This window comes from Natrix helvetica, assembly GCF_964273705.1.
Source record: "Natrix helvetica genome assembly, chromosome: 2".
Lineage (NCBI taxonomy): Eukaryota > Metazoa > Chordata > Lepidosauria > Squamata > Natricidae > Natrix > Natrix helvetica.
This window is the reverse complement of record NC_138552.1, coordinates 239,748,793-239,764,869: the sequence shown is the minus strand read 5'-3', so window position 1 is coordinate 239,764,869 and position 16,077 is coordinate 239,748,793. Positions and strand designations below refer to the sequence as shown.

Here is a 16,077-nt window from a genome sequence, read left to right as displayed (position 1 = left end):
CTCGTCATGTATCTCATTTCTCTCCTTATGTCTGTAGCTGAGCAGTAAGAAATTTATCTCCTGCACGTGTATGTCTGTATATGTGTTTATATAAACCACTATTAATTATCTAAAGGCTCTGTATGCTGTGTTTTGCTCCTGGGTTTATCTGAGTTTATCTCATAATAATAGTCACACTGCCAAAACTCTGACAAACACTGATGGTATTGGGGGAGTACATTCTCTCAAAAACAAGGCAAATTGATAGAAGCACAAGAAAGGGAAAAATTAGAAACTCAAGTTTTTTTTAAAAAAAAATAGTGCTTCCCTTTGTTGCTGTTATTTTATTTTGTCTAGTTTTTTTTTTTTAAGAAAAAGAATGCAATATAGAAATAATAAAATTAAGAGCAGTACAACAACACCACAATGGAGACCTTTAGTATTAAGCATTCACTTCAATTCATTCATTCATTCATTCATTCATTCATTCATTCATTCATTCAATTTCTGAAGCCACTCCTCCCTCCATCTCAATCAATGACTCTGGGTGGCTTACAATTGCAAAAGTATAAAAACAATTAAAACAATAAAAAACATTTTAAAACAATAAGAACTTCCAAAATAAATATATCTTATAGCCATGATACTTAAAATGAAGAAATGGAGCATTTCACACATAACAAATACGTTGATGTAATTTGTAATTGTTTACTAATGGCATATTTAGTTCTGGATGTAAAAATCAAATAAACTTGTGCTTATTAACACTGACCCTAGCATTGATATACTTTTTTTCCTTCATGTTGGTTCTTTGGTGCACTTTGAGGTTGGTTGTTTTCTTGCAAACGTTTCATTACCAAACCAAGCAACGTCATCAGTGCTTCTTTTTATTTTTAAAGGTTTAAGTTATTCAACCATTAAGAGTGTTAATTATCTCTAGCCAATATTTTATAAACAACACTATACTCAAATAATATATTGTTCTGCCTATGTCTTAAAATAACATAATAAAACAAACAAAAGTATTATCCATCCTTTAAATACAAAATAGAGGGCATATGAGGAACATTACCCAGCAGCTCCAAATATAATAATGCTGAGGACAAAGCCAACATTTCTAGAAACAAATATTTCACCTCAGTAACAGAGATGCCACAGCTTTAAAAAGAGGTCTGCCTATCTCGTTTCATAATTAGTGCCCCTCCTACTTTAAACTCATAATACTAAAAGGATGGACTGTGACAAGTCTTTGCTAAGGACATGTTGTTTCAGGCCCAAAGCCAAAGCAGTACTTTGGAAAAAGGATGGGAACACAGAGAACTGTGGCACCTCCTTAAAATAGCTCTGCAGCCCTCCTTTTTCCTGGACTTGTGGGTAGCTTTGAAATCCCACTAAAATAGGCATTTGATTTAGGGAGTGCTGACAAATGCCTGCTGAGCTGCTTGTTGCATCCTTTTGGCACCATTCCAATTTAATTGCAGGAAATCACAGATAAGTATTTGGCATATGCAAGGCTTGTTTGAAAAGTTATTGCCAATGAAAATTGCTTAGGGGGACAGTTTCTTGCCTCTATGGTCCTGTATCCAGTACCTATGAACTCTGTGATTAGCTGTAAACACAATCTACCGAAGGGGCAGCTAAACCCAATTGCACTAGACACAATAACTTACCCACTAAAGTATGTTACAAAAAGCATGGATAGCTTTAGACTGATTATTGTGCAGCAATATGTCAAATGATCACAGAGGTCTAGCTAGGATCACTGTTTTAATTTTGTTTGCGTTACACTGGAAAGCTTTTTTCAAAACACTTCTGAGAAATTCCAGGTTTCAATGAAGGATTTCAATTTTTTGTTCATCTGTAATTCTTTGTATTAAGAAATATGGAAGATTTAGGCCCACTGCCAACTAAGGTTTATATCTGGTCCATAATCCTCTTCCCAACCCCCATCAATGACTGACAAAAGGACCTTCACCAATCAGCAGCTGATCAGCAATGGGATCTACAGTCCTTTAAAACAGCACTGACCGATGCTACCCAAAGTCATACTGAAAGGATCTTGACAAACTTGAACATTGACAAAGTCATACAGAAGGATCTTGACAAACTTGAACATTGGGCACTATCATTGGGCACTATCTAATAAAATGAAATTCAATGGTGAAAAGAGTAAGGTTCTACATTTAGGCAACAAAAATGGAATGCACAGGTACAGTATAGGTGATACCTTGCTCAGTAGTAGTAACTGTGAAAGGGATCTTGGAGTCCTAGTGGACAACCATTTAAATATGAGCCAGCAGTGTGCAGCAGCTGCCAAAAAAGCCAACAGAGTTCTAGGCTGCATCAACAGAGGGATAGAATCAAGATCACGTGAAGTGTTAATACCACTTTATAATGCCTTGGTAAGGCCACACTTGGAATACTGCATTCAGTTCTGGTCGCCACGATGTAAAAAAGATGTGGAGACTCTAGGAAGAGTGCAGAGAAGAGCAACAAAGATGATTAAGGGACTGGAGACTAAAACATATGAAGAACGGTTGCAGGAACTGGGTATGTCTAGTTTAATAGAAAGAAGGACTAGGGGAGACATGATAGCAGTGTTCCAATATTTCAGGGGTTGCCACAAAGAAGAGGGAGTCAAGCTATTCTCCAAAGCCCCTGAGGGTGGAACAAGAAGCAATGGGTGGAAACTAATCAAGGAGAGAAGCAACTTAGAACTGAGGAGAAACTTCCTGACAGTTAGAACAATTAGTCAGTGGAACAGCTTGCCTCCAGAAGCTGTGAATGCCCCAACACTGGAAGTCTTTAAGATGATGTTGGATAGCCATTTGTCTGAAACGGTATAGGGTTTCCTGCCTAGGCAGGGGTTGGACTAGAAGACCTCCAAGGTCCCTTCCAACTCTACTATTGTATTGTATTCTATTGAAACCTAACTGAGGGTGGATTTACCTTGAGACAAACAGCATCCTTCCCAATTTTACATGGTGACTGAAAAAACCCCACTGTCCCCAACAGGTTATGAGTTTAAAATAGTCTTCATTAATAGAAAAAGAAATTGTCTGGAGTATAATTGGCCTGCAAGAAATAGTAGGGTCAGAAGGGAGGAAGGTTTTTTGGAAATGTGTGGAAGAATGACATGTGCAAGTATTCATGTGGCTCCAGATAAGCACCTCAATAATTACCCCTTCATGAGGAGTTTCTTTTCTCTTCAAGCTCTGATTCTGCCAACTTCTGGTCTTTAGAAGAGGCAAAACAAAGATGATGCAGTAAAAAGGTCTACTTGAAGTATAAAATGTACCTGTGTGAAGCGACTTAATTATCTGATTCTTCAATTGGTTGTCCACCCCAAACATACCCCAAAAGCCTATTTTTTTCCAATTAAATTTAAATCATGTGATGAAAAGTATAAACTAGGTTGAATAATTCTAGGTGGATAATTTCAAGATACCACAGCTCCTACAATTTTTTAATTGGTTGTTATTTGCAGCTCTAAAATGGAAATGAAACGATGTTCTTCTATTACTGAATCCTGCAGTTCTGATTATTTAAACATTTGGCTGGACCACATAGAAGCTAATCACAAAGAGAATCTGCAGAGATATAAAGATATGTACTGCAAATGCTTTATTTGATCTGAAAAATTAAAAAGACAACATAAAGGAAATTAAAAAGAAGGCATAAGTTAAAGATTGAAGTTAATATAAAGTAAGGTAAATTCAGATCACCCTCCCATGCAGCCCCAGTGTTTTTCATCTCCTCTATTTTGAAATTCTTTCACCTGGATGAACAGCAGAATTCAGAACAAGAAAAACCTAGTTTATGCCTTGTTCCTTACAAGTTGTATTGTAAAATAATACTACCTACCTACCAACCTACCTCTCCCCCCCCCCCTCTTCATTTCATTTGGATATTACACAATAATTAACATGCATTTAGAAGCTAAGTTAAACTACAACAAAAACTTATTCAGGTGATGCTTTAAATGATATAGCAAAGTAAAAGAGAAAAACTGTTTATTTATTCATTTGATTTATACACTATTCCACATTTTCATACATTCTATAGATAGTGCTTCCTCATCATACTTTCTCCACAACCAAGAGTGATTGCGCCAAGGTCACTCAGTTGGCTTCCATGTCTAAGAGAGAACTAGAACTCGTGGTCTCCCATTTCTAGTCCAGTGCCTTAACCAGTACATCAAACTGGCTCTCATCTCCAACTAGTTTCATTCAATCACTCTACTTGGTCTGGGTGTTCGCCAAGTTCAACAAACTTTTTGTTTGTGTTCACTTACAAATCTAGCAGCTTCATAATTCAGTCTATGCAAAGACCAGTTATTTTCATATATTAGATTTATATCCCACCTTTCCTTCAGGAGCAGGGTACTGGATAAACCATTTCATCTTTTAATTTTTCCTTGCTCCAAGTATCTTGTGAGATAGGTATGGTTGAGAGATAACTTTGACCAAAAGGCTCCAATAAGCATATATAGCTGTGAGTGGCCCTGAAGCAAGATCTCCCTGACCCAGCACACCAAATTCTTTATCCATCAACGTACCTGGAAATATCATTAGCTCATCAATGCAAGGCAATTAACCCTCAATTGTCACAACTGTCAACAGGTATGTTGCACAACAGCAGATTATAAAATCCTTGAGATTATATCTGATTGTTTGATGATCTATACCTGGTCTATTTGTAGCTGCCATAATGAATACTTGACGACGTGATTCCAGGCCATCCATCTCAGTAAGCAATTGGTTCACTACACGGACACTGGCACCTGACTGTAAGAATAAGAATGTAGGGTAAGATAAAAATGATAACCATAGATTTAAAAGAAAACCCCTAGAACATTCATCATTCTCATATCCTTGGTTCCCTTTCCTCTTGACCTTTGATCACTCAAAGCAAACAAAGGAAAAACCCAAAATACAAGCATTTCTAATTTACTATACCATGAAATTCTAAAAAAGAAAAGGGTTGTATATTGGAATTACCATTAATGGAATTGGATATACAGGGTTACATTCCAATTCCAAGTCAAAAAGCAATTTATGAAATGTGTTATAGCTACCCATCTCACAAAACAAGTGAATTTCTAATTGTTGACGTGGTAATTATAAGGCACGTCTGCAAAGATGCGTTGAAATTCTATTGTAGCATACAAGATTTAATAATCCCTTTCTTTCTATCTAGATGTGGCATCTGTACAATGCCAATTTTAGTTTACATCACAGGGCTGCTCTGAAAACATGCAGAACAACAAATTTATATGTACACTGCAACCTGTAGTTAAATATCTCTGGGGGGATGTTTTTAGAGACTCACTTCACGGTCTGATCTCCGAGGGCATAGAGCATCAACTTCATCAAAGAATATGACACAAGGTGCTGAATTTCTTGCACGTTGGAAAACCTGACGAACAGCACGTTCACTTTCCCCCACATACTACAACAAGCAGGAAGGAAAAAGAAATGCCTGTGAAATTCTGTGGAATCTTATTTTTGCAATTTAATAAGACATTGGATTGTTTAGAAGAAATTGTCCGGGTCACAGATTAATTCAAGCTTAGGATTCTGCCATGACCAGATACAAAACAAATTTTGAAATTGTACACAGTTCTCTAGCCACAATTACCATCTGTCAATGAGTGAACATTTATCGAACCGAGACAAGATGGAACGACCAAATTCAATTTGTCAGTTCCTTCTCTAATAAATATACTAAGCAAGCCATATTTAATTAATTTCCTTTCATTTTCTCTTAGTGCCTGTTTTTGACTTCTCTGACTTGCTAGGTCTACTTTTTTCCTGTACTTTCTGTAATTCTTTTTACAAGCAGTCCTTACTTAGTGACAAGTCACTTAGCAACCATTTGAATTATGACAGACCTCCCAAGAGCTACTGACAACCTGATTTCAAAGTTCCAACAGCTGCAACACCAACACCACCCCCGTGGTGATGTGATCGCATTTTGGGCGCTTAGCAACTGGCTTTATGACATTGGCAGTGTCCCGAAGTCACATGACGGTGATTTTCAGCATTTTTTGCCAATTTCCAGTATTTACTTTTGGTTTCTGACAAAAAAGCAACCAAGGAGAAAAATGGGTTCGCTTAGCAACCACCATCTTTGCTTAATGACCGCTACAACAAACACTGTAAAACTGAGCATGGTTACACGGTGACTGATTTAACCTATTTAACAGCTGCCAAGGCTTATGAACCTGCATTTGTTCCAGTGACCGTTTAAAGTTATGTTCGTGCTGAATGAAGGGACTGAGCACTGGTTCCTGAAGTTATGAACATTGCGGTCATGTGAACAAAACTTGAGTGGTTGGTAACCAGCTTGTATTTACGACCAGTTGCAGTGTCCTGCGATCACAGGATTCCTATTGATGGGCTTTCCTGCCTGCTTCCTACAAGCAAAACATATAGGGAAGCTAGCAGGGAGGTTCACAAGTTGTTTGGATAAGTTTTACCACAACCTGGCCTCTCTTTGCTCGCATGCATCATGCCCTCCTCCTTCCCTTCCTTCACTCACATGCACCCTAAATCCTCTTTCCTTGGCCTTTCTGTGCTCACATACAAACACCCTGAGCGCTCTTTTCCAGTCTTCCCGAGTTTGAGCCCACCACAGCACAGGCACCCTCCGGTCATGCATGGCCTATGTTTCCTTATGGCAACCTGCACTCTTTCCTGGGATCCTTCTACTTTCTGCTTAATGACCTGCACATCTGGCGTTACGAGAACTGTTTGGATTGCCCTCATTAAGTGGTGCAGTCATGTGACCACTTAGTCACCGCAATCCCAATCCCAATGGCTGTTGTAATTTGAGGACTATCTCTACTGTAAAAAGAAATGTGTGGTCAATATATATGTATGCAAGAATTATTTTCACTACATGTATATAGCTAAATTATGTAGTTCAGTCAAACAACCCTTTGTATCGGAAAAACGTAAAAGATAGTGGTCGCCAAGCAAACTACAAAATAACTCACCATATTCAATAGTTCAGGGCCTTTTACTGAAATGAAGTTCAGTCCAGATTCATTTGCTACAGCCTAATAAAAAAATAATTTAATTACTGTATATTATGGTTGGTTGCACAGACATCCAGATGTTTAGACCAGATGTAACATTTTTATCTACCTATTGAATTCCTTCCAAGGACCTGAAATAGGCAGATGTGCTTATCTGACGGTTTTGCAGGATATAAGCTGTTCTGAGTTTGTTGCTATTGTTGCTATTTTCTCAAGTCGCTACTTGTTGTTGGTAATCACTCTGTGCAATCTTCTTGCAGCAGCTAGCTAGGTGGATTACTATTTCTTCATTTCATATCATCATCTTAGCATATGCCTTTTATCTATGAAAATCCATACGTCAAAATTTTATATTACTACCATGATGCAACACTGACTTTCTAAAGCAGTCCTTTTTAAAAATTTATAGTACAGAAATACAAATCGAGGAAATTAGAAACATACTCAAAACAACTGAATATCACAGTGAATGTGACTGATTTGTATAAAGACAGAAAATACTAAATTGCATTAGGCAAATGCAATTTTTGATGCAGAAAAAATCTATTGATAATTCTATAAGCAGTATATATAAGCCACCTTAGTTAAATATGGATTTGATGTGGCTTCCAAACAAAAAATGGTCAATTTTTAAAATCTCAGTTTTTAATCCTATAAAAAACTACAAAGAACATCATTTTGGTTCTTTGATGCATCTTTAGAACATTCAACCTGTGCTGTTAGACAGAATCATAATATCTGTAGTTTTTCCTCCCAATAATTATATATCTTGATGACATCTTATTGCTTATTTCTGAACTTCAGAAGTACTTTGATTCTGGACTTAATGTATTTGCTTAATGCATTTGGGTGAGTTGTGAAATACTCCATTTCTCAGTCTAAGTTAGAAATGATACTGACAAGCAAAGAATTCTATATTAACGCATTAAGTAACTATAATGTTCATATATGCCCTGAATTTAATTATTTAGATATTTTTATTCCACATGCTACCTATCCAGTAATTAAATTAAATTTGAATAAAGACATAGAGGGAGGTTTCTTTAGATGTTGACAGATGCTTTGTTCTTTAGGATGAAATAAACACAGTCAATATGAATGTAAATTGAAGGATTGCTTAATCAGGTTAACACTGGGAATAAGTTTCTCAATGAATTGGGGTCCAGGATCCTAAGCCTCAGCAACCAGATGCAATCAGACTGGTGGGAAAAGTGATCCTTAAATGTTGGAATTCTCTGAGCAAAGAAGCAGCCAAAATTACCTTCGCAAGCAGTGTTTTGCCACATCCAGGAGGACCAGCAAGTAGTACACCAGCTGGAGCTAGAAGTCCAAGGGCTCGGAATTGTTCAGGATTCCTCACAGGTGCCTGTTTAAAAAAGCACTTACGTATGTTAGTTTTCTTCTGCTATTATCATATAGGCAGTTCTTGAATTACAATAGCAATTGGGACCAGGATTGCTGTTGTTAAGTGATGCAGCTGAAAAGTGCACTGTCACATGATCACACCAGTTCAGTGATGACAATCCCAGTGGTCCTGGTTGATGTCGGAACCGCAGGACATACAGGTTGTTAAGGGGAAAGGGACAGAAAGCTCAGGCAAAAAGCATGGGGGAGCAGAGGAAGCTGCATATGGGTCTGAGGAGGCATTGGGAGGGCCAACGGAAGCCAATCACAGATCTGAAGAGCCCTTGGCAGGACTGGTAAAGGCTAAACCACGGCGGGAGGGGTGCTGCGGGCAGGAAAAGAAGCATCAGGAGCGACATTTGAAATACTTGCAACCTTCCCTGCCAGCTTCCCCATTGACTTTGCTTGTTGGAAGCTGAGAGGGAAGGTGATTGTGTGACCACAAGGGTGCTGTAATGGCCAGAACTTTGAAAATCAGTTATATGTTCATTACTCCAACACCATTATAACTCCAAACACTCACTGAACAAATGGACGTTAGACAAAGACTACTTATAATTGGAATGGAGTCAATTTTACAAACCATCATAAAATTTCCTAAATTGTAAAAAACGGCAGTCCTGCTTAAATTATCAAATTGAGTTCAGAAGATAATTTGGTTGCAACATTTCCTTTAATTAAGACATAATGTCAAATAGGAAGGTGGGAGAAGGGAAACTGGTCTAATTAAAGACTAGTATGTTGTTCCCAACTCCTATGGCAGTGATGGTGAACCTATGGCACGCGTGCCACAGGTGGCAAGCGGAGCCATTTGTCAGGGCACGCGAGGCGCTGCCATGTCAACTGGCCAGTGCGCATGCGCGCGCTGGCCAGCTGAGTTCACTGTTTCTAAAAGCCATTTTTTCGCCCTCCCCAGGCTCCAGAGGCTTTATAGGAGACTGGGGAGGGCAAAAAGAGCCTCCCCCGCCGCCCCCCGAGGCCCTCCGGAGGCTTCAGGGACCGTCCGGAGGCTTCCCTGACGCCTTTGGAACGCTTAAAATGACTCTCTGAGCAAGGGTTGTTTTAAACGCTCCGAAGGCGTCAGGGAAGCCTCCGGACCGTCCCTGAAGCCTTCGGAATGCTTAAAACGACCTTCCGAGCAAACCGGAAGTCACTTCCAGTTTGCTCATAGGGTTGTTTTGAGCGCTCCAAAGGCTTCAGGGAAGCCTCCGGACGGTCCCTGAAGCCTCCGGAGGGCCTCCGGGGGGGCAGGGGAGGCTCTTTTCGCCCTCCCCAGGCTCCTATAAAGCCTCTGGAGCCTGGGGAGGGTGAAAAAAAGCATGTAAAAATGGGGGGGGTCGCGTCTGTTGTGCGCGCATGCGCACTGGAGGGGTCGCACATTGCATTATGGGTGCGGCATGCCCGCACACGACCCCTCTGTGCTCCCCCCACTTGTGGCACGCGAGCCAAAAAAGGTTCGCCATCGCTGTCCTATGGGAAAAATAACTGAAGACATCCAGCTTTGTGGCAGCTGGAATTCTGATGACACAAAGGTAGCATAGCTTCTGTGATTCATGCCCTAATTGGATTACTGCAAAAAAAGATTTTATGTGGGTTAACTCTTGAAAATGGTTTAGAAGCTGCACCCGGTTCAGAATGTAGCTCCCCAACTGTTAAAAAGGGGAGATAAATGGGACCACATATCACCACTTCTGTATGCCCTACACTGGCCTAATTCAATGTATTGACATTAGTAAGTATCGTATTTTTCAGATTATAAAATGCTCTGGACTCACTTCTCCGGCTGGACTTCCCTGGTGCTACCCCCCGCCGCGAGGAGGCGGAACTGGAAGGTATTAGATGGTTCCGCCCCAAGCGCCTGATGGAACCGGATAGGTTCCAGACGGAACTTGGGCCACCTCCTGTGGACCTGACCCGCCCCCGAGTAGAGGACCTGGTAGTCGCATGGAATAGTGCGGCTACCGGGGCCCTAGACCGGGTGGCGCCTTTGCGGCCTCTCCTGCGGCGAAGAACCACCCTGGCACCTTGGTTTACCGAGGAGCTAAGGGTGATGAAACGCCACAAGAGACGCCTAGAGAGTCGTTGGAGATCCTCCCGTTCCGAATTTGACCGAGCACAGGCACGAGCATATTTGAAGACGTACCTTGTGGCACTAAGAGCGGCCAAACGTCAACATTGCGCTGCTCTTATTGCGTCTGCAGATAACCGCCCTGCCGCCCTGTTTCGGGTGACCCGTTCCCTCTTGTTTGAGAGACCACGGGAAGCCCCTTTACAGGGTAGAGCAGAGGAGTTTGGGAATTATCTACAGGACAAAGTCGCTCAAATCCGGATGGGATGGACCCCTTTCAGTGGTTCAGTAGAGACGCCCGTTGCGAGTCTTGAGGGACCGCTTTGGGAGGAGTTTGACTCGGTTGCCATCGAGGATTTGGACAGGTTGCGTGGACGTCTGCGACCCACCACATGTTTATTGGACCCGTGTCCCTCCTGGCTTGTACTGGCATCCTGGGAGGTCACGCGTGACTGGCTCCTGGGCCTGGTGAACGCCTCGCTGGGTGAGGGGTCTCTACCGGCCGCCTTGAAAGAGGCGGTGGTGAGGCCCCTGCTCAAGAAGCCTTCCCTGGACCCAACGGACCTAGTCAATTATCGTCCAGTCTCCAACCTTCCTTTTTTAGCGAAGGTTGTAGAGAGTGTGGTAGCACAGCAGTTCCCACGTCACCTGGAGGAAAATGATTATCTAGACCCGCGCCAGTCCGGCTTCCGACCCGGTCACAGCACGGAGACGGCCTTGGTCGCATTGGTTGATGATCTCTGGAGGGCCAGAGATAGGGGTTGTTCCTCTATCCTGGTCCTATTAGATCTCTCGGCGGCGTTCGATACCATCGACCATGGTATCCTGTTGCACCGGCTAGAGGGGCTGGGAGTCAGAGGCACCGTTTTACGGTGGTTTGGCTCCTACCTCTCTGGTCGGACGCAACGTGTGTTGACAGGGGAGCAGAGTTCGACCCGGAGGCCACTCACATGTGGAGTGCCACAGGGATCGGTGCTCTCGCCTCTCCTGTTCAACACATATATGAAACCGCTGGGCGAGATCATCCGTGGTTTTGGAGTGGGATATCATCTGTATGCTGATGATACTCAGCTATACATTTCCACTCCGAACCACCCCAATGAGGCCGTCGAAATGATGTCCCGGTGTCTGGAGGCCGTACGGGTCTGGATGGATGGCAACCGACTAAAACTCAACCCTTCCAAGACGGAGTGGCTGTGGCTTCCGGCCTCCCGGTTCAACCAGGTGCTTCCATCTCTGGCCATCGGGGGCGTCCAACTAGCCCCCATGGAACAGGTGCGCAATTTGGGCGTCCTCCTGGATGCCCGGCTGTCCATGGATAACCATGTAACAGCCGTGGCAAGGGGGGCGTTCCATCAGGTTCGCCTGATGCGCCAATTGCGCCCCTTATTGGACCGGGATGTCCTACGCACAGTCACCCATGCGCTAGTGACGTCTCGCCTGGATTACTGCAATGCTCTCTACATGGGGCTTCCCTTGAGATGCACTCGGAGACTACAGTTGGTCCAGAACGCGGCCGCGCGGGTGATTATGGGGAGGACTAGATACTCCCCTGTAACACCTCTCCTGCGCGAGCTGCACTGGCTTCCTGTGGTCTACCGAGTGCGTTTCAAGGTTTTGATTATGATCTTTAAAGCGCTCCATGGCACAGGGCCTAGTTATATGCAGGATCGCATCCTGCCTCACACATCCCTACGACCAATTCGCTCACACAGAGAGGGACTTCTCCGGGTGCCGTCCGCCAAACAGTGCCGGGGGGCGACACCCAGGAGCAGAGCCTTCTCTGTGGTGGGCCCAGCCCTGTGGAATGACCTCCCCCGTGACATCAGGATTACTTCCGATCTCCGCTCCTTCCGTGTACAGCTGAAGACCCACCTCTTTCAATTATCTGGCCTGGCTCAATCGTAATTATTCTTATTCCTCCTAACTGGTTTTAAATTGTATTTTAAACGTTAAATTTTAATTCTATACGGGGTTTTTATAATTGGGGTATCTTAATGCGGGTTTTTTAACTGTCTATATGATGTAAATTGTTTACCTCCTCCGAGTTCGAGTCCGTGTTTGTGTATCTGTATGTATGTTCTGTATGTACGCCTATGTGTTTTTATATATTTTCTGTGTTTTATATGCCCCATTGTACGCCGCCCCGAGTCCTACTTGGAAAGGGAGCGGCTAATAAATTCAAACTTATTATTATTATTATTATTATTATAAGACACAGCTAGCTTTTGGGGAGGAGAACAAGAAAAAAAAATCTGCCTCTGCCTCCCAGCATATACCAGTATTCATCTGGTCCGTTTGCCATGTCCCGTTTGCCACTGCCCATTCAGTGCCACCTGTTCGGTGCTACCACTCGTTCAGCACTGCCAACCGTTCGCCACAGTCCATTTGCTGCCACCGCTACCATCTGCCCACAATATTCGCTGTATAAGATGCACAGACATTTCCATCCAGATTGAATGAAAGTGTGTCTTATACTCTGAAAAATATGATATTTAAATGATATTTAAAATATGTGCTCCCCCGATACCATCCAACACGAGTTCAGCTTGTAGTGCCACAGCCAGTAATAGGATCTTTTTGGTGGCAACACTCCTATTATTACACACCATTTGGAGTGAATGACAGATGTCCCACAGATGCTCTGTGTTTTTTTTATCTAGGAATTTGAAGGGTAACATTATTTCAGGGCCAAACTGTCTTTTACACAGTTTACCTGACTATTTTCAACCATGAACCTTTAGTATTTTTCATCAGTCAAACTGAGCTCCTTTGGTACCCTCACCATCGCCTATGCCATCATTTTTAGGAATCATTTACTTTCCTTGGATTAATATCTTCACTATACCAACCTTTGACCAAAAGTCCTCTGTTACTACATATTAAAACTAACAGGAATAATCTTCCCTTTCAAAATGGAGCAACAATATACAATTTGGTTTGATGTTCACTTTGCAAATCAAAGCAGAGCTAATCAAGGAGAAAAGCAACTTAGAACTGAGGAAAAACTTCCTGACAGAACAATTAATCAGTGGAACAGCTTGCCTCCAGAAGTTGTGAATGCCCCAACACTGGAAGTCTTTAAGAAGATGTTGGATAGCCATCTGTCTGAAATGGTATAGGGACTAGAAGACCTCCAAGGTCCCTTCCAACTCTACTATTGTATTGTATTGTATTGTATTGTATTGTATTGTATTGTATTGTATTGTATTGTATTGTATTGATTTCTTTGCACATGTTGTTAGGCAAAAAAACACTATGTGCCTTTAATTCAGAACGGCTGGCAGACTCACATAAATTAATTTCAGAAAGTGAGGATTGCCTCATATAGAGTACATCAACATTTGGTGAAAGCATCCGCCCATACCAGTATAGCCATGGTCAGCTCCTCCCGAACCTCTTCCAGGGCTCCAATATCTGCCCATGTCACATCCGGAACAGTGACAAAGCCTTCTCTCTTCGCAGAGGGTTGCACTGAAGAGAGAGCAAGAGTGAAATCCTTCAGCTCAATGCGCAGCTTCTGCAGCTGAGCCTCCCCCAGGGGATCTGGCTCCTTAAGCAACTGGAGCAATCTTTGCAATTCATCCTAAAGAAGGAAGATTAGAGGAGGAGGAAAATGAAAAACAAACAGATTAGACTGGGGATAAAAGAAGCACACTTTTAAGTTTACCGATAAAAATCTGGAATCCAACAGCAAGGTATTTTAAAATGCTTACAAAAATGACAGCTGGTATGGCTTTTTCAAGATAATCTTTGTATTTTATGGATTTCTTTATCCGATTAAGAGATTGTAGGAATATTGTGAAGATTTTAAAAAACGTAAGATACTGATAAGTAATTCCCTTTAGTAGAGTAGGAACATTTTTCTCCCTCTATTGAATAATACCCATTAATACTCTTTAAATTTTTCTGGGGATTTTTCTCATATATAATGTGACAGGGACATTTAATAACCCAAACTCCCTTCATTCCAGTAGTGGTCAAAACTAATGCACTAGATGAAGTTATATCAAGGTCCTCTGCCCATTGCTGTTAACTATACTTTGAACAGTAGATGTGAGTCCAAGAGGACCCTCAACTTTCAAGACCACTCAGCAGAGGGACTGTGATCCCATCCTGAGCTAAAGATGAAATATATCTGGAATCACATGGTTTATCAGTCCAGAACAGGGGTGTCAAACTCAAGGCCCACGGGGTGCTTAAATCTAGCCCATGGGGTCAGCCTGGAAATATCAAAGAGCTGGCCCACTGTGCCTCTGGCGGCTAAAACGGGCTGCGTACAGCCTCCCATGCCTTGTTTTCACCCTCCATAGCCTCCTGCAGCTCTCTGCTAGCCAAAAACGGCCCCAAAACAGCCCTGAAAACAGCTGGCAGAATGCTGCAGGCCATGGAGGGTGAAAACGAAGTGCAGGGGGGGGCGTGTGCGGACCTTGTTTTGGCCAGCAGGGTGCTGCAGGAGGCATCCGTCCCGCTACTCCCACCACCGCTCCCGGAGGAGAATGACCATTGTCTTACCTGAAGGGTCCTTTTTAGGGCGCTGCAACGGAGAGTCCAAAGAAGGGTTAAACACAGCCAATCTGCCCAGAACTGAATTGAAACTTTAAGCCACGCCTCTGGTGCCGACTCTCCTCAGATTTATTCAATGAAGACGTGGAACAGTTGCGCGCTGAAACTTCAACTGGAAGTCTAATATGGAACAAGTCAAAAATAGTCCAACAACAATAACAGAAACAACAAACAACACTGTAACTTCACAAACACAAGCGGAGAATAGACCCCAGGGCGGGGTGGACTCTCCGTTGCAGCGCCCTGAAAAGGACCCTTCAGGTAAGACAATGGTCATTTTCCAGGGCGCTGCTCTGGAGAGTCCAAAGAAGGGACATGCCCAAGCTAACTGTCACTAGGGCGGGAAGGCTCAGCCATCAGGGTCGCTCCGCTGGTATGGATGCCCTGAAGAACACGCCTCCCAAAGGCCCCTTCCGCCGATGCAAAAACTGTCCAGACAGAGAAGTCCAGGTGGCCGCCTTGCAGATCTCTTCAATCGGTGCCTGTGTAGACCAGGCAGCTGTGGTGGCGGCGCTTCTAGTCGAATGTGCTGTGATATTGCGAGGCACAGGAACGGACTGTAAAACGTGGGCAAGCGCAATGCAGGCTCGCAGCCATCCGCCGATGGTAGATGAAGAGACCTTCTTGCCTTGAGAAGCTGGTTGAAAGGAGACGAATAGAGATTCGGATTTCCGAAAACTGGCCGTGCGCTTGATGTATCTGCGAATAGTCCTGCGCACATCCAGCATGTGCCAGCGCTTTTCCCTCGGGTGCCGAGGATGCGGACAAAAATCCGGAAGGACCACCTCCTGCGCCCGATGAAACCCGGAATTGACCTTCGGACTGAAGGAAGGGTCCAGCCTCAGGATTACTCTGTCGTTACGAATGAGACACAAGTCCTCTCTGACTGACAGGCAGCCAGTTCCGATATGCGATGAGCAGACGTGATAGCGACCAGAAAAACCGTCTTGAATGTGAGGTGTCTGAGACTGGCCGTCTTAATGGGCTCAAACGGGGGCCCGATGAGGGACCGCACACT

At 43.1% G+C, this 16,077-nt stretch overlaps 1 protein-coding gene across 2 annotated transcripts in view; it reads right to left on the bottom strand.

Annotated features, from left to right (window-relative positions):
* NVL (nuclear VCP like) overlaps window positions 1–16,077 on the bottom strand; it is a 66,960-nt gene that overhangs the window by 25,143 nt on the left and 25,740 nt on the right. For both annotated transcript variants that reach the window (XM_081942613.1, XM_081942614.1), the window contains exons 14-18: window positions 13,861–14,079; window positions 8,283–8,387; window positions 6,980–7,042; window positions 5,311–5,430; window positions 4,667–4,766 (exon numbers count right to left, since the gene is read on the bottom strand). In XM_081942613.1, coding sequence (XP_081798739.1) covers window positions 4,667–4,766; window positions 5,311–5,430; window positions 6,980–7,042; window positions 8,283–8,387; window positions 13,861–14,079 — 607 coding nt within the window. The remainder of the gene's footprint in view (window positions 1–4,666; window positions 4,767–5,310; window positions 5,431–6,979; window positions 7,043–8,282; window positions 8,388–13,860; window positions 14,080–16,077) is intronic.